The sequence below is a fragment of the Lampetra fluviatilis genome, chromosome 3 (genome assembly GCF_964198595.1).
Source record: "Lampetra fluviatilis chromosome 3, kcLamFluv1.1, whole genome shotgun sequence".
NCBI lineage: Eukaryota > Metazoa > Chordata > Hyperoartia > Petromyzontiformes > Petromyzontidae > Lampetra > Lampetra fluviatilis.
In genome coordinates this window covers 17,579,147-17,607,120 of record NC_136277.1, presented here as the reverse complement: position 1 = coordinate 17,607,120, position 27,974 = coordinate 17,579,147, and the positions used below count along the sequence as shown (strand labels likewise).

The 27,974-nt window shown below is 44.1% G+C and overlaps 1 protein-coding gene across 7 annotated transcripts in view; it reads left to right on the top strand.

Annotated features, from left to right (window-relative positions):
• The window catches only part of LOC144953594 (uncharacterized), a 194,153-nt gene that overhangs the window by 23,465 nt on the left and 142,714 nt on the right, over positions 1–27,974 (top strand). For all 7 annotated transcript variants that reach the window (XM_078884172.1, XM_078884205.1, XM_078884199.1 and 4 more), the window contains exon 2: positions 18,022–18,079. In XM_078884172.1, the coding sequence (XP_078740298.1) occupies positions 18,037–18,079 (43 nt within the window). In that variant the 5' untranslated portion in view covers positions 18,022–18,036. The remainder of the gene's footprint in view (positions 1–18,021; positions 18,080–27,974) is intronic.

Here is a 27,974-nt window from a genome sequence, read left to right as displayed (position 1 = left end):
AAATCGTGAATTTGTTATAATGTAATTTAAAATGAAATTCATAAGCAAACAACCACGCGTTGTTGAGGGGAGTACAGTATTTAAATTATAATTCATGAGTGTAACTCAGAACTGATGTTATACATTTTTGTTCAAAATATAATATATTAATTTAAACGTAACTGTTTATGTTTTTGTCGTAGAGTGCATGAATATGTGTTTACAGGAGAACTTCTCTTGTTCATTACCCTCTTACAACTCCTATCATCTGCATCATTAAAAATCCCTATTCCATTCTATTATCCGCTGTCATCCGTGAATGTACCTAAAACTCAGAGTGGAACGGCGTCCAATTATCCGCGATTTCCCTCCACGGATAAGTGGAGTAAACTTGCGGATAAGCCCGTGGATAATAGGATCCACGCTATTGGTCCCCCATATCAAAATGGTAAAGAGGGGTCCCGTATATATACAGACAGAATATGTAATATACCAATTGGACAGGTGAAATGGTAATGCGGTGGTTAGCGCACTCTTTTATGAACCCACATTTCTGGGTTCGAATCCTGGCCATGGCTAACATCAAGTGGCGAGTGTTATCTGAACTGGTCCTGGCCCGCCCTCTCCAGCCCTCATCGACTAGTGTGGTGCAGTTTGGTTCATCAACCCAAATGACAGGCATGATGGGGAGGCCTTTTCAGAAGGGGGGCTACTTTCGGCGATAAGACATCATCAGTGTGAAGGCCGCCACACATTTGAAACCATTGAGTTTGACAGCATGATGGGGTGTTTTCACATATGCATATTGTAGGGTGGCCACACTAAAAACCATCATCAGAACATTGACAAAGGGCTGTAAACTGCACATTAATACTGTTGCGTTGTTTAATATAAGGCAGCAATGGCGAGGTGTGATATAATCACGAGCATTGCTTGGAATATCATGAAAATTTTTTATCCAATACACGTCAATAACAATGCCTTAAAAGGAAAATACCAAAGGCGATGTTTCGGGCATTGGCCCTTCTTCATAACACGGAACTATGGAGGCTAAAGAGACAGAGTGGAAAAGAAAAGTTTAGAATGCACTTTACAAAAAAATAAGATTTCCAGTTTTTAAATTGGCATATGAATAGCTACCTAATAGTAGCTTAATAATTCAAAACGTACGATATTTATGAAGTCTATACAGCAATGTATACCTCATCACATTTGAATTTTTACAATGATTTCAAGTGCAGATCGATAGTCACAATTTTTAGCACATCTGTGATGACTGTGCGTAGTTGTGTTATTTTTGCATTTATACACACATGACACACAGTGTTCACATATATGCAATACATGGTGGACATTTCTTAAAGGAAAATAAGGATCAATATTTTGACTGTTGATCCATATTAAGACTTTAGAAATAATGATTGTGAAAATTACATTTTAGATTTTCATATGTACTTATACCCAGTACCAGACATGTAATGATTCATTCCAACCTCAGCTATTCAGTGAATTATTCAATAATGGATTCCTTTTCTCATGTTCTTTGTTTGTACCGCCACTTTTGTATTTGTCGTCATTTTCTCTCTCATTTATATAGTTTTGATTGCTCCATTGGCCTAACCATTTGATATATTTTACACATGTCCTAAATCATAAATCCTCACACACATGATTCGAAGCATGTATCAATAACAGTTCGTTATATTTGTACTTTGCTGAATCAATACGTCATTGCATCGCTGCTACGTAAATAGATAAGTCGAGGGATGCACCGTTTCGTGGGTGCAAGAGCATCCTACGTGCACTTCTTTAACGGATTTACGAATATCGATGTACTGTGTGGGCCTCCTCCTCCAACATCAAGCCTTGACCCTTGCACTGCTGATTGTTGCCAGGCAACAGGGTTAAGTGGGTGAGTTGGGGGGAGTGGAGATGGGATAACGGGGAGCAGTTCACAGGGGGTCATGGAAATATCGATCTGCCAGCCCAGAACACGAAATAACATGTCAGTGTTTCTGTCACATGTCATCATATGTGTATATATATATCAAAAAAATACCACCATCGTCCATTTTCAATGCGTCATATATTTGATCTCATAAGCCTATGGCCCACAAACAATGGACATGACGGGTTCGCAAATGGTTGGACAAGATACAATTATTGCGCGAACATTTCATGGGATTATGTGGTTGGACAAGTTTTGCATATGATCAGAAATTACGTTGCATCTGATTATGAAATCAGTGAAGCGATCATAAAAAAGATAAACAGTAAAAAGTTTATATTAAAATTTCCTCACAAAAGTGTATTTTTTCACCATTATCATGGTTTCTTTCCCCAAAATGGTATGCGCACGGGTTATGTTGAAAATAGCAGCGGTCCAATGCTAAGGGCGAGGTGACACAGACCTATTTCATTTAAAGGTTATAAACCCTTGTTCATCATGACGTCCTTTTTACTTCTATGTCTCAACAGCGTGACGGAGATCGCGTGACGTGAGGGTTCTGCCTTTGTCGTGAGGGTTGTGAGTTGACGCCGAGGAGGGGGGAGGAGGCGCCTCGGCCCCCCATGTTGAGTGACGTCAGCCGCTAATTATTATGAAAGGGGGGGGGGGGTGTCCATTTGGAGGATGGCACCGGCTCATGATTATTAATGAGGTGGGGGGGGGGGGTCCATGTGGAGGACGTAACCTGTTCATGATTATTAATGAGGGGGGGGCTGGTCGACGTGGAGTGACGTCACAAGCGTTAAGGACAGACATTCCTGGATGATTGTAGTAGGTATGACGACGGCAATCAGTGGCCTCATTCAAAAGTTGTAGTTTTGAAGGAATGTAACTGACGTCATATTTATGGAGGAACCTCTGCTGAATATGCATGACAATACTCACTTAACAAATTGGGAATTGTCACCACAAGATCATCACGAGCGAATTGTTGTATTGCATGTGGCTATTTGGCCCAAAGGGATGCCCCATCTCAACAGAAAGGAATGTATTGGCTGCAGGCATTAGAAAGGCACAATCTCGTCACTTATTATCGACCCAACAGTAAAGGTCAGACTCACATATAATGTTTATGCTACAGGCAGGGAAAGGAGATATGTAATTCTATAATTATGAATAATTTTCGATTTGTGGCCCATGACATTGACTTACAGTAGCGTTCTCCGACATGCAACATCATGAGAACGTGGTCCTCCTCAAAAGTTATAAAGTTATGCGCGTGTTTCTTACCCAGATTAATTAACTCTCACGCAGTGCTGTCAAATAGTGAAGCTTTTATTACTCGATAGTATCAACCAAAGTTTGTCAGGCAATACTAGTCACGATACAAAAAGTGCATTATGTTGATGAACCACATTAAAGAGAAGACAACCTTTGAACATTATTTGGGGTTGAGTCTCCCTGACTGGGGTCCCCCTTTGGGAAAACAACCATTGTGCCAAGAGCTCTGTGTGAACTTTACATTGAGCACCGACAAAGCCACGTGTGTGCTTAACTGTTTATCAGAGCTACGTGTGAAAGAGCGCAGCACACTGCACGGCAGAGAAAGGGCCCTTTGACAGTGGGAATTATGACCATCGTCAGCCGCACGTTCTAAATGTCAGCCCTTTCCACACTCACCCAAGTCCGGCCATGCAAGGGATGTCTTTTTTCAAGTTTTTCCAGCCTGTTGACTGTTTTGGAATGTGAATAGTGAACAGCTGATGTCAAGCTGGACCACACTTATTCAACTGTAAATGCATAAAAATTCAGATGTCTTATACTTTCAAACAATAGTAAAAAAAACAGGACTTTCATAAAGTACTGTTTACTGTGCATTTTTCTTTAAAAACCTTTCCCTGTTAAGTGGGGGTGTTGAATTACATGACTGCAGAATAAAGAGGTTTGTAACCTGAGGATAAGAGAACAGATTTATTGCCCAGAGGCCTCCACATAATGGCTTGATATCTTGTTCTAAATTTACTTTCGCAATTTATAATGATGTAAGGGTATATAGTCCATGCCATTGAAGGTTACACAATGTAGTTTTATAGGTAAGATGTGTGCAGCCAATCACATGCTGCTTTTTGTAGATCACACAATTTAAGTTTGAAATCGTGATGCATATCATCGTAAATGTTGTACTTAATCTTCATCAGCTCTAGTTAATCTACTGCTGGATGAAAGCGTGGATAATATTGTACTATGTATACAATGTCAGCAGCCGTAGGGCTGTTGTCCGCATAAGAAGGTGCGGCAATATCAGTTATTGTATTTACTATGCTCAAATTGCTGTGCTCCGTACTCCATGAACTCGAACTGACCAGGGAAACTGTGGTCAAATAACCCTCACGACCTGCAAAATGGTTGTACATGTTGCCGTACAACATGTAGATTCCGTCTGAAGAATCAAACCTTGTCGAACTGGAGACACAATTGAGACAAACAAATTGGGACTCGCTGAGCTGAGAAGAAAAAGAGATAATTATATCAGTTTAAATAGTGGTAACCTTTAAACTATGGAGGAGTGGAAATATTAGTCTCCAGGAATCAAATAGAATTTAAGGCAGTGTTCTTCATTGCAGGGCCCGTGGAGAATTGGAGGTGCTGGAGAAAGCGTTGACTTCACAGAAATTTGTTGCAATAGAAACAGCATAAAAAAAATTCATCGGTAAAAAAGCATCAACAGAAATGAAAATCACATTGCTCATTATTATCATTATCAACATCATAATCTTCTGAATAATAATTTTGAGGGTTGGTTCCGGCTATTGCACTTAAAATGGTAATATTTAGAACCTCTGCAAGAACCAAACCCAAACTTGCACTGAAATGGGTACACAAGTACAGACAGACCAAACATCCACCAATGCATACAAATAAATCACAGAAATAGTCTTTGTTGACTTTATCTCAGGCCACAGACCTGTCAAGATAACCAGATTCCAGGACAACAGTCAGGGGAAAGATAAATCAAGTAAATGAAGTTCACTAATATATGCATTGTGTTTGAAACTGATTGGCCGAAACCAGAGACAACCTTCTTTAACTGCTCAATCCAAGCTATTAGTGTTTTGATATTTTCATTGTCTTTGTACTGTTCACGTTTTGGTGTTCTCTGGTTCAACACTGCTGAGAAAAGGCCATAAAGAAGGCCGCTTCTGGTGTTGGCCAATCAGTTAAAAAAACTATTAAAAAATTAATAATTATCAGAGAATATTTGTTTTATCACAAGCATGTGCGGTTAATGCAGACTTGATGCCTTGCAATGGGTGTCTATTTGCTGGCTTAAAGCTTTCGTGACTGCAGGAATTCATATTCTTTGGGTCTTTCGGTAAAGTCACGTAGATAGGTTCAAAGAAAATTATTTTAAAAAAACTACGACGTTTCGATTGCAACACAAGCGATCGTCATCAGGAAAAGGGGGTTAGCTTCTAAAGACAACTGCTTATAAAGGTTTGAAATGGTCGTAGCCCAAATGTCAGCAACCAATGCCAATGCAAGTGGTGGGCAGTGACCGTGGCGGTGGTGGGCTTTCCACCAATCAAAGGGCTGCCAGGCAAAAATTAGCATGTCAATGCAAGACCACCGAGCATCCTCCACGGCAAGTGCGCCAAGGTGACTTTGTTAATGTGAGAGATTAGCATGTTAATGGAAGGTCGCCGAACATCCTCCGCGGCGATCTTGTTATTTTCTTTGAACCTATCTACGTGACTTTCCCGAAAGACCCAAAGAATATGTCTATTTGCTGTTTTAATATCTTAACACCTGTATTATTGCAGGAGAGAGTTAGGTATATTATTTTTTCATCATTTCATTTTGCACCTGTGTTATCACATCATTGTAGGCTTTCTTTATGGAAACTGAAGTTTCCTCCGACAATGAAAATATTCATGTAAAAGTCTTTGGACTCAATGAGACTCTTTTGGATGAATAAATTACACCAACAGAAAACAATAACATCAGAAGCAACAAAAAGAATAGCATGACAATTTTCATCAGTGGCTTTATCACCATTGTCATCAATGATTTTTTGCGGTGGAGTTGAGCTTCTGGTGTTGGCCTGGAGTTCGCCTGCATGGTCGTCCTCTTATCTGCAGGCGTGAGATAGAACAGGGCGTCTCTTATCCTCATTTGCGGTATCACAATTTCGGGGGCGATGGGGCACGGAACCCCGGAAAATTAAAAGTTTTGCTGATTAACTCCGTTATCACTGGTCCTGACCCCAGATATTTGGCAGAGCAACCTGCGTCGCATGACGAAAAGGTGACAAAAACATTACCAAACGGGGCTTGGCCAACGTGTATGGGCGGGGGCGAGGCGTGATGTGACGATTTTTACGTTACAGGCTCGGTCAGACATGGGGGCAAATGACGATACACAATGCTATACGTAGGCTTTCACGACCAATGCTATTATTCATAATTTATTTATTTTGGGTTAGGTCTCCAGACGACATTGATCCATGCATTTATTTGTATGATAAACACAAACTAATATCTAGGCGAAATGGATGTCATTAATTTGAATCCAGATATGACAATTTGCATTTAATGGTAAAGCAAGGCCCTACTGGGGGTGGGAGACCAATCACGACCGAGATGTGATCATGTTCCACTGGCATATAGCTCCTGGTCACACAGTAAGTCCTCACTTAACGCGTGTTCTCGCAACGCGCTTTCGCTATAACGCGGTTCTTCTATTAGGGAACACTTTTTGCAAAATCCGGATCGCGCCGGTTATAACTCCTGTTATAATGCAATTTCTGAGCAGTCGAGGGCAAACTACTTTCTTGAGCTGAGTCGCTGAGCGGTGTGATACAGCACGTGGAATGATACAGTATGTATAATGAATGGTGTGTGCGTATATCGTATCTTGCCAAACTTTATCGTTGTATTGTTTATGGGGAAATTGTTCTTGCTTCACATATTTTTCGCTTAACGCAACACTTTTCAGGAAAGCATCTACAGCGTTAAACGAGGACTTACTCAATGACCATATGCAAGAAGAGAGTACAATAAACACCCCACACGTGCATTGTACAGTACGCACTGGCAGAGTGTCAGGGAGTGACTGGCAAAGTGTCAGGGAGTGTGGAATGCGGCATTCAAACAAGGCTTCAAGAGGCGTAGGAAGGCTGTGGAGGGTTGCGTACGGGATGGGAGCTTCCTTGGCAACCTGACAGAAGAGACTCAAAGGACTACCGCAAACGGTCGGCGCTGCGGTGGCATATACTACAGCCTGTTCTCCTATAATGCGGTAGTTATGTTCCTGAAGAAGATCGCGTTATGGAAAAATCGTGTTGTAATAAATAATATAGGTTAAAGCACAGTCTGCAATAACACGCAAGATGCGTATGCAGGCTGAGCAAAACTGAGGGGCCCGCGGGTAGCATCTAGAAGCATCCAGCAGCATCCCAGTGCCTTGCGTGATGCTACGCTGAGGCAGCCGTAACAATCGTGTTCAGCCTACTCGCGTGACATAGTTCTGTTCACTCAATTGCGTTATATCCAATTTGCATCCGCGTTATATATATTAAAAAACAGTTCCCTAATATATGAATCACGTCATATCCAATTTGCGTTATGAAAACACACGTTATAGGAGAACCAACTATACTCCCATGTCTGACTTAGTGGCAAGAGGCGGTCTAGGGGGATACTTACCCACTTTCCCCAGATAACCCCAGTTATTTAGATGAATTTGCCAAGTAACTTTGTTTTTCTATGGTCTCGACCCTGTATCTTTGGTAGAATTTGCCGAATAACTCCAATAACCATGGTGTGGACCCTGGCTATATTGATGGCTACGCACGCCCGGATATTTGGAAGAGAGAACTGGGTTTTGCCGATTCCGGATAAATTATTTATTGGATAATCGGTTGACTGAAAAAAATAAGTTTGACTGCACATTTCAGCCTGTCATTAGGGCTATGTTTTGACCTTCTTGCTGGTAGAACAACTCATTTAACAAGGAAAAAAGTATGCATGTAATGCCCAATGCAATCGTTTCCGGGTAACTCCGGAGACATTTGTACAGTAGCATTTATTCAAGCTGCCAGTCTTTAGACCAATCCTGACCATTGAATCTCATCAGTAGTCACGTCCATTAAATACTGATGTGTTTTCAGATATTGCTGAAAATAGCACTCCATATTGTAGGGCCCATTCAGCGCAAAATATTTAAATTGTCAAACTATGTATTGTATTGTTTGACATTGTGTTAATGTTTATCCTTTTGACAGTGCAGAATGATAATTGTTACAAACACCGGATGGGCCGCTAGTAGTCAATTAGAAGTGTTGGGAAATAATCTTGTTCGCATGTCTAATTAGGTAGAACAGTCCATGTAATTGGAATCCCTAACCTTGCTTTCTCCATGGAGTGATGAGACCAGTTCATATGTAGGGGTGAAATGGGTAGGAGCGGCACTGGACCGTAGATAGATGGCGACGGCGTGGGGATGCCTTCATCCAACCGTAGATAGACAATGGTAGATGGTGATGGACCTCGACTTCTACATTGAAGCTGTGACAATCGATGCAAACATGTAATTCTGTTCAGCGCATTTCAATCAGTCACGTATAGAGCATTTGTTTTGAGTCTATTTCTAGTACAGTATTGCAATGTCCAATATAGGTAGAGTATGCTGTGGACTTAGGGGCCGTCCATAAATGACGTCACGCACCTAGAGGGGGGGGGGTCAGACATTTGTGACGATGTGTGACGATGGGGGGGGGGGGGGTTTGAGAAATGTGACGTCACATCAAAATGCGCAACTATAAACAAATATAGACAACACGTTCTACTTAATTAAATATAGGTTTTAATCAATGATTTCTCCTACAAAACATCAGAGTGCAGCGCCACATTAAATACGCACTACAATGACAATAGTTTAAAGCGATTTGCAGCATGTTTTATTTTTATTGGGGGGGGGGGGGCAGAGCTTTGTGACGTCATATTTGAGGGGGGGTCTGACTTTTTGTGACGCCTTGTGACGAAGGGGAGGGGGGGTGAAAAATTGTCCAAAATCACGTGACGTCATTTATGGACGGCCCCTTATAGCTCATGTAATAGATAACTTAAAGTCCTTTGTCAATCCACTGCTGGATGAAATCCTGCCCCCCGTCATGTTGGTCATGGGAGTTGTTTGATGAAACTTCACCAGGCCGATCAGTGTGGGTTGACGATACATTAATTCCTTTAAATATTCCTTTCCCGAGGTTACGAATACTTTGGCGATACGGTACTGTACACCGTCCTGTATTTACCAGAGGTGTGGACTCGAGTCATGTGACTTGGACTCGAGTCAGACTCGAGTCATGAATTTGATGACTTGCGACTCGACTTGGACTTGCATAACAATGACTTTGTCCCACCTATGAGATGTGGACTCGAGTCATGTGACTTGGACTCGAGTCAGACTCGAGTCATGAATTTGATGACTTGCGACTCGACTTGGACTTGCATAACAATGACTTTGTCCCACCTCTGGTATTTACTCTGAAGAGAGTTTGTTGTGGAGTTATTTGTGTTTTGTATTCTTGTGTCTTTTTGGAAATGATCAGGGGAGCCAAGGAAGGAGGCGTTCAGTTCCAGGGCCCCTTGTCAGATTCTATGAATTTGTGAACGCTGCTGAAAACCTCCCCAACCAATGTTTAGATGTACTAACAGTGACTTTGAAGTAAAGCGTGGGAGGCAGGAAGAAGAACCTTTCAGAGTGGCGATGCCAGACGTACGACAAACTCAGCCAACTCACACGATCGGTATGCTTCGCCTATCCTACGTTATTTGAATTACCGTGCTTAAAGATAGCGGAATGTGTGATAAAAACAAGAACACGTGTTTTTTTTTGTACATTACAAATAGTTTGTATTCCAAAAGACTACACAGTATGTTCAAATTAATGTACAGTGGGCATACCTGTCAACCCATACGGTTTAGCCATATTCTTGTACAGGGGGGTTGAGTTTTCAGGTCCATAAAGCATACAGCCGTTTCAATACGGGTAAAAACAATATTTTGTCTATTTGTGTTTCTCCCTTGTGGTGGGACTTTGTAGGATGAACGTTGAGATTTATAAGGGCACGGGGTGACCAATAAGGTCTGAATTGCTCTATAGTAAGGTAGGGCACTGATCAGGTGTTGACAGGTATGAGTGGGATACTTTTTGAGACTTCATAAAAACTGCTTTAGAGTTTTTTTTTATGAGATTTAAACCGACGAGGTAAATTATGATGACTATTCTGGTTGTAGTCTTTTTCTTTCGTTTGGCCACTGATGTAGACGCAGAACAACAGCTACAATTTCACATTCAGGTGGTCAAGCCAGACAACCGCGTCAGGAGCAGCGGAGTGTATCGCTGCGATGTCTCCTTCGTATTTGTGGATCAGACATTTGTGTCGTTAACTGTTGTACGGTCCTGTTCTGGATGATCAAAGTCTATTTGTGCATCAGGTATCCGCATCTGCCATGGTTTGTGCAGTTGATGCGGCGGTTTAGGGTGGACCATGAGCTTCGTGGAAGATCAAACCCAGGGACAATCTGCGTTGGGTCTTTCACAAGGTGTTTGTGAGTTATTTGGGAACTGTACATGACCCCATACAGCAAATACGCAAAATAGGTATTTACTTACAGCTGTTAGAGCATTTACAACGATTAACCGGGTCATTAATAACTGATAAAGATGGCAAGTACAGTAATGCAGTTGTAAAGGTTAACCTGTTGAGGAAAATGTTAAATGTAGCCTTTCACTATGCCTATCGTGTCATCCAACCTCGTAGAAATGCCATTCTCGTGTTGCTACGGTAGCCTGAGTCAGGTACTGTACCCTATGTATTCATTGTAATTAGATTACAGTAGTAAAATGCTGTAATCGCCCATCTAGCTTGCACCAAAAATCAGTGATTGGTATCAATGTTGTCTTCGTAACGGTATTGTGATTCATATTGGCTTGATGGGATGGTTGCCTGCCGCCTATTTCATATTTAATCACTTTCCGCTGATGGAAATTTAATATTTTATGTAACGTTTATGACTGCACATTATTTATTCGTACAGACGTACTGAATTTGGGATCTCATTGTGAAAATTAATGAAATAAATACAGTACATAAAACACCTTGTTATAGTTAAGGGTTAAGGGGTCCAGCCCTGCAATGCTTGCTCACACCTCTGCTGGTGTAAGGGCCTCTAGTGAACATTTCTAGAGTTTGTCATATCTAGAGATATCAATAAAAAATACTCAAACCAAAAATGTGTATTTACTGCCAAAAAAACATGCTACACACTAAGAGTTGGTGTTGTGGATCAAATGCCAATGTTGGGTGGATGTTGGGTTGAAATAAGAGTTTGCCAGGGCAATGTGCTGTGGGACTGCAGTAGCGTGAGGACGTGGTGCTTTAAAGCCACGGAAGTGGCATTTTAAAGTCACTCAAAATATCGCGGTAACATGGTATGTGTGGTAGCATAACCCAGAAAACACCACTGTTGACATAGCGTTGAGACTGTATCAACAGTGAACGAGAGGGAGGTGGGACTATGGGGGGTTTGTAGCAGGGAAGACAAAGGACCTCTGGAGCAGTGAACTGTCAAAATAGCAGACAGATAACATGCATGCAGCCAGAGTAACTCACCACACGAATATTGACTGTGTGCATGTATATACACAGGATATGTCATGTGAATGGTAGTGTGTGTGAGGGTGGAGGGGAACTTTATACCGGTAACCACGATGAAAACACCCATTTACGCTTGTGCTGGAGGCCTCGGGGAGAAGAGGCGTCTATGATGCCTCCAGGCAAAACCACATTTGGTGGAGCCAGACTCGACCCCTCCCCTTGGGGTTTATCAAGAAACACCAGGAAAACACTGAGGTTGGCCACGTGAATGTTCGAATGCTCACTGCGAGGAGAGGCTTCCATTCTTCTGTGGGGAGCTGGACCAATACCACTTGGACTTCTGTGGTATACAGGAGATCTGGTGGACTGGTTCTGGCTCCAGTCACCATGAGGGGTGGGCAGTTCTCCACTCGGGGTAGGAATCTGCCAAACAACAGGGAGGGGCACTTTTGAACAAAAGAAGGTGGTATGGGAGCGTGGAGGCGAGGGGTGGTAAGCTGAGTCCCAGGCTATTGTGGGCTCACCTTCCCATCAATGGGAGGAGAGGGATGGTGGTGGTGGCTTATGCCCCCACAGAACATCCGTGGAGGGATGCAGGCAAGGCGAACGAATCAGATGCCTTCTATGACCTCTTGTCCCAGGTCCTGGCTAAAGTGGCCCCAGGATAGAGTCATCCTCTTGGGTGACTTTAATGCCTGAGTGGGTCATGATGCAGACACCTGGTCTGGAGTGATTGGAAGGCACAGGCTAGATCAGCTCAATAACAACGGTTGAAGGCTGTTAGACTTCTGTGCAGCCCATGATTTTGTAATCACCAATACGCTGTTTTTGAATCGGTGCATTCTCACATCGTGGACGCATGCTGGGTCCAAGCAAGGACGTCTGCTGGACTATATAGTTACGAACAGCGAATGCCGACCACGTCTTTGACACCATCGCTAACAACTGGGATTGGCATTGTCCTTTCCTCCTGACGTCGAGGGGAAATGGGTGAGTTTCAAGACAGAAACTCATTCAACTGCTATGGCTTCATTGGGTAAGTAGTCCAGACCTACCCAGAATCCCTGGCTAACGGAGGTGTTCTGGCTAGTTGAAAGTAGGCAGCAGGCCCACTCCCACCATCTACAACATCCCACATCCAAGAACGAGGCTTACCACAGCCTATGCTGGGAGGTTCAGAGAGCCGTGCGGTGCTGCTAAGATGAGTGGTGGTCACGGGTTGCTAAGGTCATGGAAACTGCCTCAGTGGCACGCAATGATAAATCACTTTTAACAACATAAAAAAGTAACTTACAGCGCCACACCTATCACCATCCTTAAGGGAAAGAATGGTGATCTGATCTCTGACCTCAAAGAACAGGTTCGCAGGTTTGCTGAGCATTACTCTGAGGTCTTGGGGGAGGGGAAATACCTCAGCTCAAACTAAATCATAGGGTAAGGTGGGGTTGACCCTGCTGGTGCTGCTTGTGCCTCAAATATTAGAGGAAGTAGTCCTTGTAAGTGGTGCCATCCATTGTGGAAGTGCGAAGGATGATCCGGAGATTGAAACCATGTAAAGCGCCAGGGAGAAATGACCTCACAAGCGATCTACTGAGGAAGGGTGGCATTTGTGTGCAGACTGCCCTATTTGATATTAGGGACCGCACTGATTACAACAGCTCCCGGGGTTTCTCCCTCCTCAGTGTGCCGGAAAATGTCCTGGCAAGAATTATTCAACATCGCCTTGCAAGACATGCTGAGGAAAAGCAATAAAAATATCAATAATATTGTCTACATAATCAACACGATGTGTATACATAGCAAGATCGCCCTTAAACTTTTTTTACAATCACAACTGAAGCCACCATATAACTACAACCATTATAACAACTACCACCACTTAACAGCAACCATGATATCCACATTATAACCACAGCTAAACCACAACGCAAGCAGCTGTCCTCAGGTGAAGAACAGGTCTGTCGGAAAGACAGACGTCGTCTGAGGACGGCTGCTTGCGTTGTGGCCGAAACGTCGTGAGAATTGTATTTTATTATGTTTTATTTTTATTTTATGATTTCCCTTCTACGTGACTTTACCGAAAGAACCAAGAAGATGAATCCCTGCAGTCACGAAAGCTTCAAATCGAAATTGTTATACTATGTTCCAAGAGTGACTACAGTACTGTACTCAAATTAGGGCATCGTCATATGGTGCCCTCCCAACGTGGAGCGGAATGGCATCAGTGTTGCATTACTGTGCAGTGTACGTCAGCATTCAATTAGCTTTTAGATTCCTTATTTATGGACAGCTTGAATGTCACTGTTTTTTTTATATGATGTGAATAACTATACTGGACCAAGATTAAAAAAAATAATTTAATGTATTGATAATCGTGAGGACACTTAATCTACACTTCAGCTTATGGATCACGTTTACTCTGATTTTGTGTTCTACTTTTCTTGACATGCTTTTTTAGTTTTATCTATTTGCTACATTGTAGCTGTTTTTTGTTTGTTTTTAACTCGGATCTCTCATGAAAGATGGTTTTGTCAATAGGCTCTTACGTGACTATGAATACTGTATGATCTCTAATGGTTATGAATGGATATTAGCAATTAGCCCAGCAGGTGGCACTTTAGTGTTAAGCGTGCACTCTTAGCCTGCCACGAAACGCGAATCAACTTGCACGCAGAGTGAAACAAACATTCGCTTTTGCTGTTCGTGTTTAGCACAGGTGCCTCTGGCCTACTTGAGGTTTCTGCGTGAAAGCCATACTTCTAATACTGCCGAATACAAACAATCCTTTACGGAAGATCGCTGAAGTTTATTGACCAACAACCCCCATCCCCCCCCCCCACTATCCTTCACAAAGGTTTGTCTGGCTTCTCTCACCGCTATTTCAATGGGTCAATATCGTCCAACGCAGATGACCAGCCAGCCAGGCAGGGAGGGCCTTTGCCATGGCTGCTGCCACGTGCCACGTTTTACCACTGATCCCACGTCAAGTCAAACTTGGAGGTGTTACGTTGTTTATATAGCATTAAATTTCGACTTAAAGCTTTCGTGACTGCAGGGATTCATCTTCTTGGTTCTTTCGGTAAAGTCACGTAGAATGGAAATAATTAAAGAATAAATATAAAACAAAATATAATAAAATAATATAATAAAATATATAGCATTGTTTTAGTAAGTTTTAGAGGGGGCTTGCTTTGGCCCGATTTTTTTTTATTTATGATAGATTTATACTTAAAATTTTGATCTGTATTGTATTATGATTGTTATGCACTTTTTGTACGCAGAATGGACGGGTTGTGCTTTTTCTGTAGGATTTTATTGTTTACTTATGTGATGTTTAGATTTGTGTACAATGAATTTTAGGTGTATCTTGTAATTGTATTGTTTGTTGCGGCTGAACCCAAATCAAGAGCCGAATGGCTCACAGGGTAAATCCTAATAAATGAAACTACCAAACTTCATAGACATAAAGGCAGTGTTGCTGTGCACAAACGTGACGTTAATCTATACGGTCTTAATTATATAAGGGTGTATTGCAGTGAACATGTTGTCATTATTACATTCGTGTGCCTTATGAGAGTTTTGCATTGTGGTATATGCATTGCATATTTCACCATCATTTATTGTCTAATGATAGTTGCTGTGTATGTGATCCAATTTAATTGACTGAGTTTTAAAAAGTGGTCTACTTATATCTGAGACATTTCCTGCATCTTGTCCATCAGTCACCACAACATTTACAATCTGAGTGTTGGATTTGCTCTCCAACACACCGGTGTGCTGTACTAGTAACGAATTGACATGTTCTGTTTATGTGACAAACCTTACTAATTCGCTGTGGCGGGTTTAACGACACATTTACGCGATATAACCCCCAAAAATACTTGTACTGTATTATGGATATTGGTCGCGAAAGCCTACGTGTTAAACAAACATATCGGGGCGACGTATACCGGAGACCCCCTGTACTCCCCTTTTCCCATTTGTACAAGAACATCTCATCTCGATTTAAAGCTTTTATTTTATTATGTTTTATTTTTATTATTTTATTACTTCCCTTCTACGTGACTTTACCGAAAGAACCAAGAAGAACATCTCATCTGTTAATATTCTTAATATTGTGCAATATATATCATAGATTCTGTCATTTTCCCACCTCATCTCTGTGCATATCCCACCTGAGATGAAGCCATCAGCTCGATTTTAAGTTACACAAATTGAATTCAAATTCAAGAACGTTACTGTTGCCCTTCCTACCACCCGCCGTGCCTGAGCTGAACTGGACGAGCCGATTGGTTGAGTGATCAGTGGGACGTTTGAATTGGCCAATCGGGGGATAGTGCCGAGGGAACAAAACGGAGCTTTTTGATTGGTTGGTGGTGACTGATGGACAATATGAAGATGTCTCGGATATGAGTAGATCCACTTTTAAAAACTCAGAAAATTTAATTGGATCACATATACAGTAACATATTATTGGTTCTTTCGGTAAAGTTACGTGACTTTACCGAAAGAACCAAGAATATGAATCCCTGCAGTCACGAAAGCCTTAAATCCAGAGGTGGGACAAAGTCATTGTTATGCAAGTCCAAGTCGAGTCGCAAGTCATCAAATTCATGACTCGAGTCTGACTCGAGTCCAAGTCACATGACTCGAGTCCACATCTCAGAGGTGGGACAAAGTCATTGTTATGCAAGTCGAGTCGCAAGTCATCAAATTCATGACTCGAGTCTGACTCGAGTCCAAGTCACATGACTCGAGTCCACACCTCTGCTTAAATCATTATAATTTGACACTAAATGATGGTGAAATATGTAATGCATATAGCAACAATGCAAAACTATGATCTACAATCCTGTAATGGTTCGTGGATCAGATGGTTTGTGTAGATGGAATATAATGGATTCAAAGCTATTCGATGCTTTGATCAACGTTGTAGATATCCTTCCCCCATCTCCTGTTAACTATGGGAGTGGCTTTGCTCAAGTATTCAGTGCCACTATTGATTGGTCTTTTTCACTAAGGTTGAACTTGATGCCACTATGCAGCATCAGCCCATTGCTTCTCAAATCTGCACTCTGCCCATTTGACCTTTAATTCTAGTGGCTGCTTGAACGCAGAGTAGTTGGGTGAGTGGATTCTATGGCTCAACCACCTATTGCCAAATGTATAACTCCACCTCCGAGTCATAAGACTGGCATTACAGTACAGTATACTGTAATCACATCATTGATGTAACACAAATATTTGAGTTCAGGGCCTATGGAATATATGGGGTTAGGGGAACCATGGCTGTGGTCAGACTCATCATATCTTAAGTTCCCTGTTTCTTCACTTAACACGAATACAATTGAGTACATTACACACTAATGTAATACAACGGAAATAAGCATTGATTTAACTTTACATACTTTTAATATTGAGGGTAGACGTCCATGAATATGATGACACCGATGCTGATGACAATGACAATGAGATGATGGGGGAAAGGGTGGTCAGAAGGACCCAGGGAGGGCTCGGCCCTTCCTCTTCCTCCGGGTCATCGATGACAGATGAGTGGGGCAGGCCAGGAGGCAGGCACAGAGGCACAACAAAACAAACGCAGCAGCTGATAAGCTACGCAGTGCGACGGAGGGCCCAGTGGTTCGGAGGAGAACCGTGGCCCCGCCAAATGTGTCAATGCGTGTTGGCGGCGCCGTGATTACACGTGGATACTCAACATTAACAGGTCGCGTTTGGTAAATTGGTATAAAGATAATGAACCGTGTGTACATGAATTATGCGGTTGACAAGGTCCACGGTTGGCGAGGGATTTGCTGTATTTTGCTTGTATTCAAAATGATAAACCACAAAAAATTGCCACGTACAATCATTGCTTCTTATGTCCACTACAGTAATTGGTTAGTTGTTTATTAAGATTCAGCCTTTTGCGTTCTACTAAAGTTTATCCTTAAAAAGTGTGCTAAGTACTTTAACTTACATGCAGATCACTGGTTGATGTGAAAGTTCAGTGTCAAAGAAATACTAGGACTAAAAACTAACTGTGGTGTAGTAGCTTTCAGTGCTCTAAGTCATCCAGAAATACCTCTTCACTTTAAGTAAGAACACATCCATGTGGTTTCTTTGCTGCCCATTGCTTTACACTGACACCCACGTTGATAGGCATCGGAAATAAAAAAAACTAGAACAAAATACTCCATCTGAACCAAAGCATGTCCATCACCAGTACAGTATATAAATCAAGTCATGTTTCAAAACACAAAGGATAACAGTTTTAACACGTAGGCTTTATTATGATTACAGTTTTGTCATTTGTTCAACTGTCCTTTTGGTCTGTTATTACAATCTTACAGTTTTATGTGTTTTACTTGGGCTATTTTTTTAATAGTAAGACGTGTTTTCTTTCCTCCCTCTGTATGATGTGTTCCTTAAACAGCAAGAAGCTGATGCCATGGACTCACGTTCGACAGAAACAAGCCCGAGCCAAGACCCAGGTGGGTGCGGTGCTATGCGTGCTGCGTGTGTGTCCACGCCTGCCGTGGTTCTTTCTGCCTGCCTGCACTTTTGTGCCATTAAGAACTGTTGGAGGGAGTCTAAATTTCCAGTCCAGACCTGCATAGCTGGGTGGCTGTAAAAAGCTGGTCATTACCCTGCTAGCCACTGAACCAGTTTGAACTGGGTGTAATGATTCCTCCAACAGCAAACGGACGGCACAGGAAAATATGTGCAAGGAGAAATAAATAACCTGAGATTCGCGGATGACATAGGTCTGATGGAAGAAAGCTGCGCAGTACTGCAGGAAAAGTGTTTGTATGCTGAATAAGTCAGGAAAGGATGCAGGGCTGAGGATTAACGTGGAAAAGACAAAGACGATGGTGTTCGGAAGGGAGGACATTGAGAAAGACGTAATGATAGAAAGCAATATTGTGCATTTCAAAGGAATTTGTATACTTGAGAAGTCTACTGACATAGGTCAACGACTGCTCGGAAGACATAAGAGCGAGGATCGCAAAGGTTAAAAGGTGTAATGGTAGCATTCAATAACATCTGGATAAGCAAGCAAATCAACTACAAGACCAAACTGAACATTTTAAGAACGTGTGTTCAGTACAACTTTGTATGCCTGCGAGACTTAGACATTTAAAAAGACTGACGGAGATAAGATATTTGCACTAGAAATGTATTGCTACAGATAGATACTGCATCTAAGCTGGAACCAAAGATTGACCAAGGTAGCAGTAAGAAAAAGGTTTCACATAGAGGAAGACCTGATGCAGGCAGTGATGAGAAGGAAACTGGCACTATTTGAACACATGTAGGATGGACAACAGGAACATTTAAAGCGTGTTTGGAGAAATGGAAGGAACCAAGAAGAGAATGGCTTGACGACTCAAGAGATTGGTGCCAGAACGATGTGCACCACTTGAGCATATTGGCACAACACAAAGGGGAAGTGGAAACAAATGACGAATTGTGCAGTGGACACCTATGGGCTGGCTGCCCGTGGATCGTGATGATGATGTAATGATTCCTCAAACTAACCCTTTCCCGTTCTGAGACATCTGTAAGCTGCAAGGTGGGTCCTGTACACCTCTGAATCTCGGAACATGCAAGTGGCTCAGCGTAAATTTTATTTAGAGAGGCATAGCGCCGTTGTTTTAAAAGACATTGTTCTCACCGCAGAGAACTGTAGCGACAAGACCGCATGGCCTTATGGGAGCCTCGGTACCGATAACGTTATTTTATTTTTTCTTCCAGATTCGTTTCGATGACGTATGCGTAATCGGAACGGGAAAGGGTTAATCATTGTTTTAGGGTTTAATTTTTAGGATTTAAGCATACCATCTTTGTAAATTGTATATTAAAGTGCATTTAAGATTATTTGCAAGTGGCCTCTGTTTTCTGTACGATGGTCAAATTTGCCAATTGTGGCTCTAAAATGAATGAATGAAAACTGTTGGCTTACAACCACATACGTTTCTGTAAAATCATTAACATGTTTACTGGCTTCATCGAGCATGAGATACAATTTGAAATATACACCATTCAAATATAGAACATTGCATTTTAATTAATAATATTTCCAAATTGACCTTTTTGCCAGTATCAAACGGTGTTAGACCAGAGGACGCCGAAAGCTGTCTCTGGTGTGGACCAATCAGTGTCAAGGACAATGCATATATTATCAGAGTATGTTTTTTGTTGGCATTCTGACCACAAGTATTGTGGTTAATGCAGACATGATTCCTAGTAAAAAGGTTTCAGTTTTTTTGCCAGAAAAAAGGGGAAAAATCTATTCTTATACTACATCTGGATTAAAAAAATGCATTAGCTGCATTATTTATTTTGTTGTAACCAATAAACCAGGCTAGAATAAGCAAACACGTCATGCTGTTGTAAGTATGACAACAAAATGTAAGCGTTGCATAAAACTCCCTATCCCAAGTCCAAGGGTTCCTGATTTGTAGCTGTATATAGTGTGTGTTCAGACGTAACTGTTCATAATAAATAAATGTCATGCTTGCTTTATTTACAAGAGTATGCTGATGTGTACTATACTTATATAATGGTTTACACCGAATATTTATTTTAACAATAAAACAAATGTTTGCCAGAAACAGCTATTATATTCATAATGTAACACACCTTTATACGCATTAATATTAATTTGCATATCTTTGCCTATCTACTGCTGGATGACGGTCTGCATTAACCACAATACTTGTGGTCAAAATGCTAACTAAAAACATACTCTGATAATATGTGCATTGTCCTTGACACTGATGTGTCCACACCAGAGACAGCTTTCGGCGTCCTCTGGTCTAACACCGTTTGATACTGGCAAAAGGTCAATTTGGAAATATTATTAATTAAAATGCAATGTTCTATATTTGAATGGTGTATATTTCAAATTGTATCCCATGCTCGATGAAGCCAGTAACATGTTCAATTTTTACAGAAACGTATGTAGTTGTACGCCAACAGTTTTCATTAATTAATTTTAGAGCCACAATTGGCCATGTTGGTCATGGGAGTTGTTTGACCATACTTCACCACGCTGGTCGGGATGGGTTGGTGAAAGTCGGGCGGACCCAGGACTTGTTCAGATATCACTATTGCGATATCTGAACAAATATGCAAACACCTTCAACAGAAAAAGGCATCCAGTCAATACTATTGTCATTCATATTTCTGCACACTCCATGGAGCTTCTCAACTGACATTAAATTTGTACCGGAGTGTGCCAGACACATGCAAAGATAACAGTCTGCCAGCTGTATATGTAAGCCTGTGTATTACAGTGTGTGCGTGAGCATGTGCGTGATAATCTTGTGAGCCTCACCCTGTAATTACGCACGCCCGGCAGATGACATGGGGACCCTTCCAAAAATCTTTGTAGTTTACCATCACGTTAGTGTCTATGTAAAAACGGTAGACTAATTTTAATTGCAAATGCAATCATAAGTGATAAGTTTGCTGTTGCAGATGTTGGCAACGTTATTACCATATTCTCCTGGTTATGAGGTGCTCTGGAAAGTTAGTGCACATATAACGTGTGCCCCATGCCAATAAAGTGATCCAAATATGGTCTCACGCACGCCTACTGCATTAGAAGAAACCATCCCAGCATTTGCTATTAAATACAGAGAAATTCGTGTGGCTTAAAATCCATAGCATATGGTAATTTACTGCATTTCCATTATATATGTTTCCACATTCACATGCATGTATGGTTAGTAATAGTAAGATATTGTAACGGTAAGAATCGTTTCTTTAAAACCTTATTTTCTAATTGCCAAAGTGAAGGCCAACTACCATATAAATCATTACATGAGCACACAACGACAGTATGTTCTCGTGAATACTGCAAGCAATATGGAGAGGTGTGTCGTTAGATACTATCATGGGCACACGTGGTGTTAAAATTATAAGTTTTTGAACTCGAGGGCAATAGTAGTCCCATACATTAAATTCACCTCTAATGGTTATAATCTTAATGGTTACTGGTTACCTAATACATTTTGGTAGAGTATTTATGGTTTGATGTAAAGTATAGTGTATATAGAAGTGGTGGTCTAAATGGTTTAGGGAAATATAGTCTTAGCAAGTCGGACTAATTTTAACACCTCTTTTATGTACGAATTACATTAATTCACATATGTGCTATGAAGAAGGGACATTCCCAGAAACGTCATCTATTATATATATAGTTTAATTTAAGGTAGTGTTGTTGACAAGTGTGTTGAGTTTTTTTTGTTTGACGTTTAGGCAATCAATGTACTCTTAGTGTCGTGGTATATATTGTATCAGGGATAGCAAGATCTCAAGATGTGTTGCACTCTAAACATCTCCCACTCTCAGCTCAGTTTTTCACTTGGTGGTGATGAAAATGTAAAATATATATTTTGTTAGATTTTTTTTGTAAAAAAAAAAAATTCAAGCATACATGTTTTTAAATTGTGCTATTGCAAACATGCTATGAAAGAAACAGTAGCTTTATATTTGGAACTTAGGGTGAATAGGGCATCACCTTGTGTCAGAGAGATTATGTCACACAATTACTTTGAAGTCACGCCAGTAGGCCTCATTATCCACATTGGCCTCATGCTTTTATGTTCTGCAAAGAGTATTATTTCCAAAATTCTCAGAGATGGATTAAGCTAAATTAAGTGAAAAGCCGGATGGAATATAAAATGTTTTGCACATTCATTCATTACAAGGCCGGAGAACATGGTTTAATTACAGATGGCTGTCCAAATTCAAATACAGGATTTCAGCTGTGCTGGCTCAGGCCTCTGATGAAGCATGAGCATGATGGGCCACTACTTCAAACTTATAATGGTAGGTTTTTACCCTTTTAACTGGTACAAAACTGACACCTTTATTCAAGGCATCATGTTTGCAATGACCACAACACAAGTAGTCAATAAAGCAAACAAAAAGAAGCAACTCTGATAAGGATAATAATATGCACTGTCCTTGAAGTTGATTGGCCCACACCCGAGACGGCTTTCTTTAGAGCCTAGTCCCCATTGGTGTAGGGCCAGATGACACCAGAAGGCGTACAACTCAAAAACAGTGCAATATCAGAGTATTGAGAGTTCGGGGTAAACATTTACACTATGAGATCTCTTTTACCAGTGGCAAAATATAATGGTAGGTTTTCAATACTCTGATATTGCACTGTTTTTGAGTTGTACGCCTTCTGGTGTCATCTGGCCCTACACCAATGGGGACTAGGCTCTAAAGAAAGCCGTCTCGGGTGTGGGCCAATCAACTTCAAGGACAGTGCATATTATTATCCTTATCAGAGTTGCTTCTTTTTGTTTGCTTTATTGACTACTTGTGTTGTGGTCATTGCAAACATGATGCCTTGAATAAAGGTGTCCGTTTTGTACCAGTTAAAAGTGTAATAAAAGACTCGGACGCTTCTCTTTGTCCTGTGTCCTTTATTTGGGTTCGATCTCTTTCCCTCACGGTACTCCCCTATATACTCTCCACCCTGCAGCCCCAGGCTGCTGTCGCTCCCGTAGCCCACACTCTGCAGCCCCAGGCTGCTGTCGCGCCATGCAGACCCCTGCTGCCGACTCCTCCCTGGCAGACCCGCTGCTCTCTGCAGCCTCCTCGCTGCTCCTCCTGCCCCCGGGCCGGTCACCGTTGGCCGACGGTGCCGATCCTCCTGGCTTGGGTGTGTGGCGACCTCGCCACTCTCTCTCACCCTTCGCCCTGCGTGGCCTCTCTCTTCTCCTAGTCCCCGATCACTCCCGACTGCTTCCGGTTACCCCCCTTATAGACCCTTACCCTCTCCCTCACGTGACGTAACTCCTCCCCCCATGATGTCACTTCCGGAAGGTCGTTTACGCCCGCATTACACCACCCTTCCCCGTAGAGAAAATCCAGCCGACCTCGGCTGAACACAACTCCAATACGCAATGCGAGCGAACACGACCGAATACGTAAAAGGACACAGAACACACGATAATATACGGAAAGAACAAGAACACAACACAATAATTAACGAAATGTGAGGGATTTCGAGCGGGTGCGGGTCACCGGGCCGTCCCGGACGGTCGGTGGCCCACCCGCCGAGCGGGAACATGGCAGGGTTTTAAGAGCGACAGGCTGAAGTTCGCCTGTCGCTATTGGAGGCCTGGCAACGGTCCCCTCTTTTTGAAGGCGCAGCACCAGAGGCGTCCCGCAATCGTGTCCGCGGCAGGGTAGGAAGGGCTGCGGGCCTCAAAGGTTCCGCAGCCGTGGCAGGCGCACCCCGAGCTGGGTCCGCTTTCCCCTGTCGCGTCACGGCCGGCTCGTCTGTGAAAGGTACGACAGGCGCTCTAGCAAAGTCAGCAGGCACAGGCAAGGGCGAGTCGGCAGCAGCAGACCCCGGCAAGGCAACCTCAGGAGATGACGCATCCGGTCGAGGGGCCACGTATGGTTTCAACCGAGATGTATGGATGAACCAACGCCGAGAACCAAACCGAACACGCGCCGACTGTGGGTTGGGAACCTCGATGAGGCGAACCGGCCCTTGCCATGGCTTATGTAATTTAGGAGAGGTACCTGGCCGCACCTGTGGACAATGGAGCCAGGCCAGGTCCCCCGTTTTCCAAGGGCATTCCCCTTTTGAACGTCGCGCACACCGCTCGTTCCGAGCCTGGGCTTTGGCCGTAGCCATGCGAGCCTCCACCCGCGCTTCAGTGACTCGGCGAACGGTGTCCTGAATGTAATCAGGAAGAGGCTTGACAGGTCCCCTCGCCTCGGTTCCCAACTGTTCATTAATCGGCGGTACGTTTTCACGACCGTACATTACAAAAAACGGCGAATATCCTGTAGCCGCATGCGGCGTCATCCGGTACGCTGAAAGCACCCCAGGGATATGCAAATCCCAATCCGATTGTTTTTCACTAACCGTATGGCACAACATGGCGGACAGGGTCCGATTAAGCCGTTCCACCATACCATCCGTTTGTGGGTGGTAGGGTGATGTCCGTATTTTTTTTGTACCCAGCGCCGCACACACTTCCCCCAACAATTTGGAGGAAAAATTCCGGCCTTGGTCTGTAAGGAGCCTCTCCGGCGCCCCTTTGTCCATAACATACCCAAAAAGAAAGGCGTCCGTGATAGACGCCGCTGACTGGTCAGGCAAAGGCCAGGCCACCGGCCAGCGGGAGAGGTACTCCACCCCTACCAGCAAATATTTATTTCCCCTAGTGGATGGCGGAAAGGGTCCCAAAATATCTAACGCCACCAACTCATTAACTCGAGACACCTGGATGGATTGTATCCGCGGTACATATGGATGTTTAGGCGGCTTACGGCGGGCACAATCGGGACACGCGCGAACGTGCCCGACGACATCCGTCGTCATGCCGTGCCAATAGTAGTCTCGCTGCAGCGTCAATAGCGTCTTCTGCACCCCCAGATGTAAAAGCGTGTCACAATGCAGAGTCCTAATCAATTCGTACCGCAATGATGCCGGTACAACCAGACGCCAGCGTTCCTGCATTCCTTCCCTCCACATCAGCAAGCCATCACGGAGAGCGGTTTCTGGCACGCCGCCCGCAACGAGTCGCCCACTCCCCTTGACAGGCCGCTTACGTAACGTTACCAAGGAATCATCCAACATCTGTTCCCGAATCCACACAGACCTCGGGAGATGTAGAATGCCATCAGCCGGTCCCCCATCAGCCGGCCCCGGCTCAAGTGGAGCTTCCGGCACTTCGACTGCCAGCGCGACAGGCGGAGGGGGGTGCTGAATCGGGCCACACCTGTGCGTCCCCGACACACATGTGCAAGGGGGTCGCTGCGGCAGCCTGGAAAGTGCGTCCACATTAGCGTGACGCACTCCCTTCCGATGGTGAATTTGGAAGGAAAATTCTTGCAGCGTGTCCAACCATCGCGCCAGCTGGCCGGATGGTTGGTTCATTTTAAGAGCATACTGCAAGGCCGCATGATCCGTGCGAACAATAAACGAACGACCGTACAGATACGGTCGAAATTGGCGGAGAAAAAAAACAATAGCCAAAAGTTCCCTGCAAGTGACACAGTAGCGGGTTTCAGCGGGAGACAAAATCCGGCTACCATACGCGACACCGCGTTCTACACCATCTTTGGACTGAGATAACACCGCCCCAATACCCGTGTCACTCGCGTCCGTATCCAGAATGAAGGGATGCGCAAAATCCGGATAATCCAACGTCGGTGCCGTGGCCAATAGATCGCGTAGGCCTCGAAACGCCGCCTCCTCCGGGGGTCCCCAAGCGAACTTGTGTCCTTTACCCGTCAGGAGATGCAAAGGCCTCGCGATCGTAGCAAAATTTGGAACAAACCTCCGATAGTATGAGGCGAACCCCAAAAACCGACGCACATCCCCCACCGTGGCAGGGGTTGGCCAGTCACCGACGCACACAGTTTTGTCCGGATCCGTGGCCACCCCGTCCGCACTGACGATGTGGCCCAAATAACGCACGGAGTGTTGCAGCAGGTGACATTTCTTGGGCTTAAATTTCAAATTAGCAGAACGCATCCTGGTGAACACGGCCTCCAACCGCGATAAATGCTCGTCAAATGTGCGGCTGAAAACGATAATATCGTCCAAATATATAAGACATGTCTCCCACTGCAACCCCGTTAACACCAACTCCATCAACCTCTGAAAAGTGGCAGGGGCCGCATTCAGCCCCATCGGAAGACAGTTAAATTGAAATAACCCCTGCGGCGTACGGAAAGCAGTCTTTTCCCGCGAGGACTCGTCGAGGGGAAGCTGCCAGAAGCCCGAAGAGAGATCTAGCGTTGAAAAGAACTTCGCCCCCGACAAGGCATCGAGAGAGTCGTCCATACGCGGCAGGGGATACGCATCCGCCACCGACACCTTATTTAATTTACGAAAGTCTACACAAAATCGCAATTTGCCATCTTTCTTCTTGACCAAAACAACAGGTGCGCCCCATGGGCTGTTAGACGGAGATATTATGTCCGCAGCCAACATGTCATCCACTGCCCCTCGAACATGCTCTCGCTCAGCCGGACTCATCCGATGCGAGTTCAACCGAATAGGGGCAGCGTCCCCTGTGTCAATATGATGGTAAAGCAAGGAGGTGCGTCCTAAGTCCAAATCATCGGAACTAAACACATCAGAATAGCTCGATAACAATTTACGAATCGCACAACGCTGTTCCCCAGAAAGAGCTGAATTCTCCCCACACAATTCAGCAATCCAGCGGTTATCCACAGCTCCGGGCCCCGAAACACCTCCAACAACCCCCCGGCCGGACAGATCATCATGAGCTGTAAACGCAGTAGTGGCATGTGCCACCACGGTACCCGCCGGCACACACACGCTTTCGGCACTCGCGTTAAGCACCTGCAAGAACGGCTGCTGGTCTGGCCTAACAATAGTTTGTGCCCCGACGAGCGCCGATCCACCCGTGATGGTGGCGGACGGTGACAACAAAACCCCAATCGCTCCTTGACGACCAGGTACAGGCTTCCGATAACGCAAAGGAATGAGAATCTGTGAGCCAGGTGGAATATCCACAGACACTTCGGACAACGCCTGCACCTGGGCGACAGGAGCAGGTCGCCCCCAGGGCGACGGCAAAAAGGCAATTTTACGGCCTTCCGGTAATTGAATGCAGTTCTCATTAATTCTAATTAAAATGGGCATTTTGGCCAGAAAATCGGTCCCTAATAAACAAGGAACCGCAAGAGACCTCGAAATTAACACAATACCCGAGGCCGACACTCCCCCGATAGCAATTGTAGCATACACCTGGCCCACAATGCCCATGCTACCCCCGTTCGCGGCGACGCAGGAAGCGTAAGCCGGACTCACGGCCCCTGGTGGGATGTTCAAGAGATGGAATATTACATCCGAAATAATGGTCGCGGACGCCCCGGAATCTACCAAAATCCGTACGTCCACCCCTTGTATCGACCCAGGTACGGTGGACGAACCGGTAGCGGCCGCGACGACCCGCCGAGCCAACTTACGCCACTGCGTTACCGAACGACAAGGCACAGGCAATGGTCTCCCGTTATTAAAAACACCCGGATCGCATGACAACGGTGATGAGTGAGGTGTCAAGCCTTGCCGGGTGTCTGGTGCGCACCGACTTGCCTGTGCTGGCGAATCCTTCCTTGGAGCGGCCGCTGTCGAGGCCTCCTGCTGGGGCGGACCCGGGACGCGGGCCCAGCAGTCCCTGGCATAATGGCCCTTACGCCCCAGCGAAAGCAGTCGATGTTATTGCGCCTTGCTGCGGGCGCCCCGTCCCGACGCGGCCGTGTCGGCGGCGCAGCCCGCGGCTCCGGCCACGGAGCAGCGGCAGCCGACAGCTCCTGCGGGCTCCTGTCGTCCGGCACATAAACCGCATTCTTGGGGTCCCAACC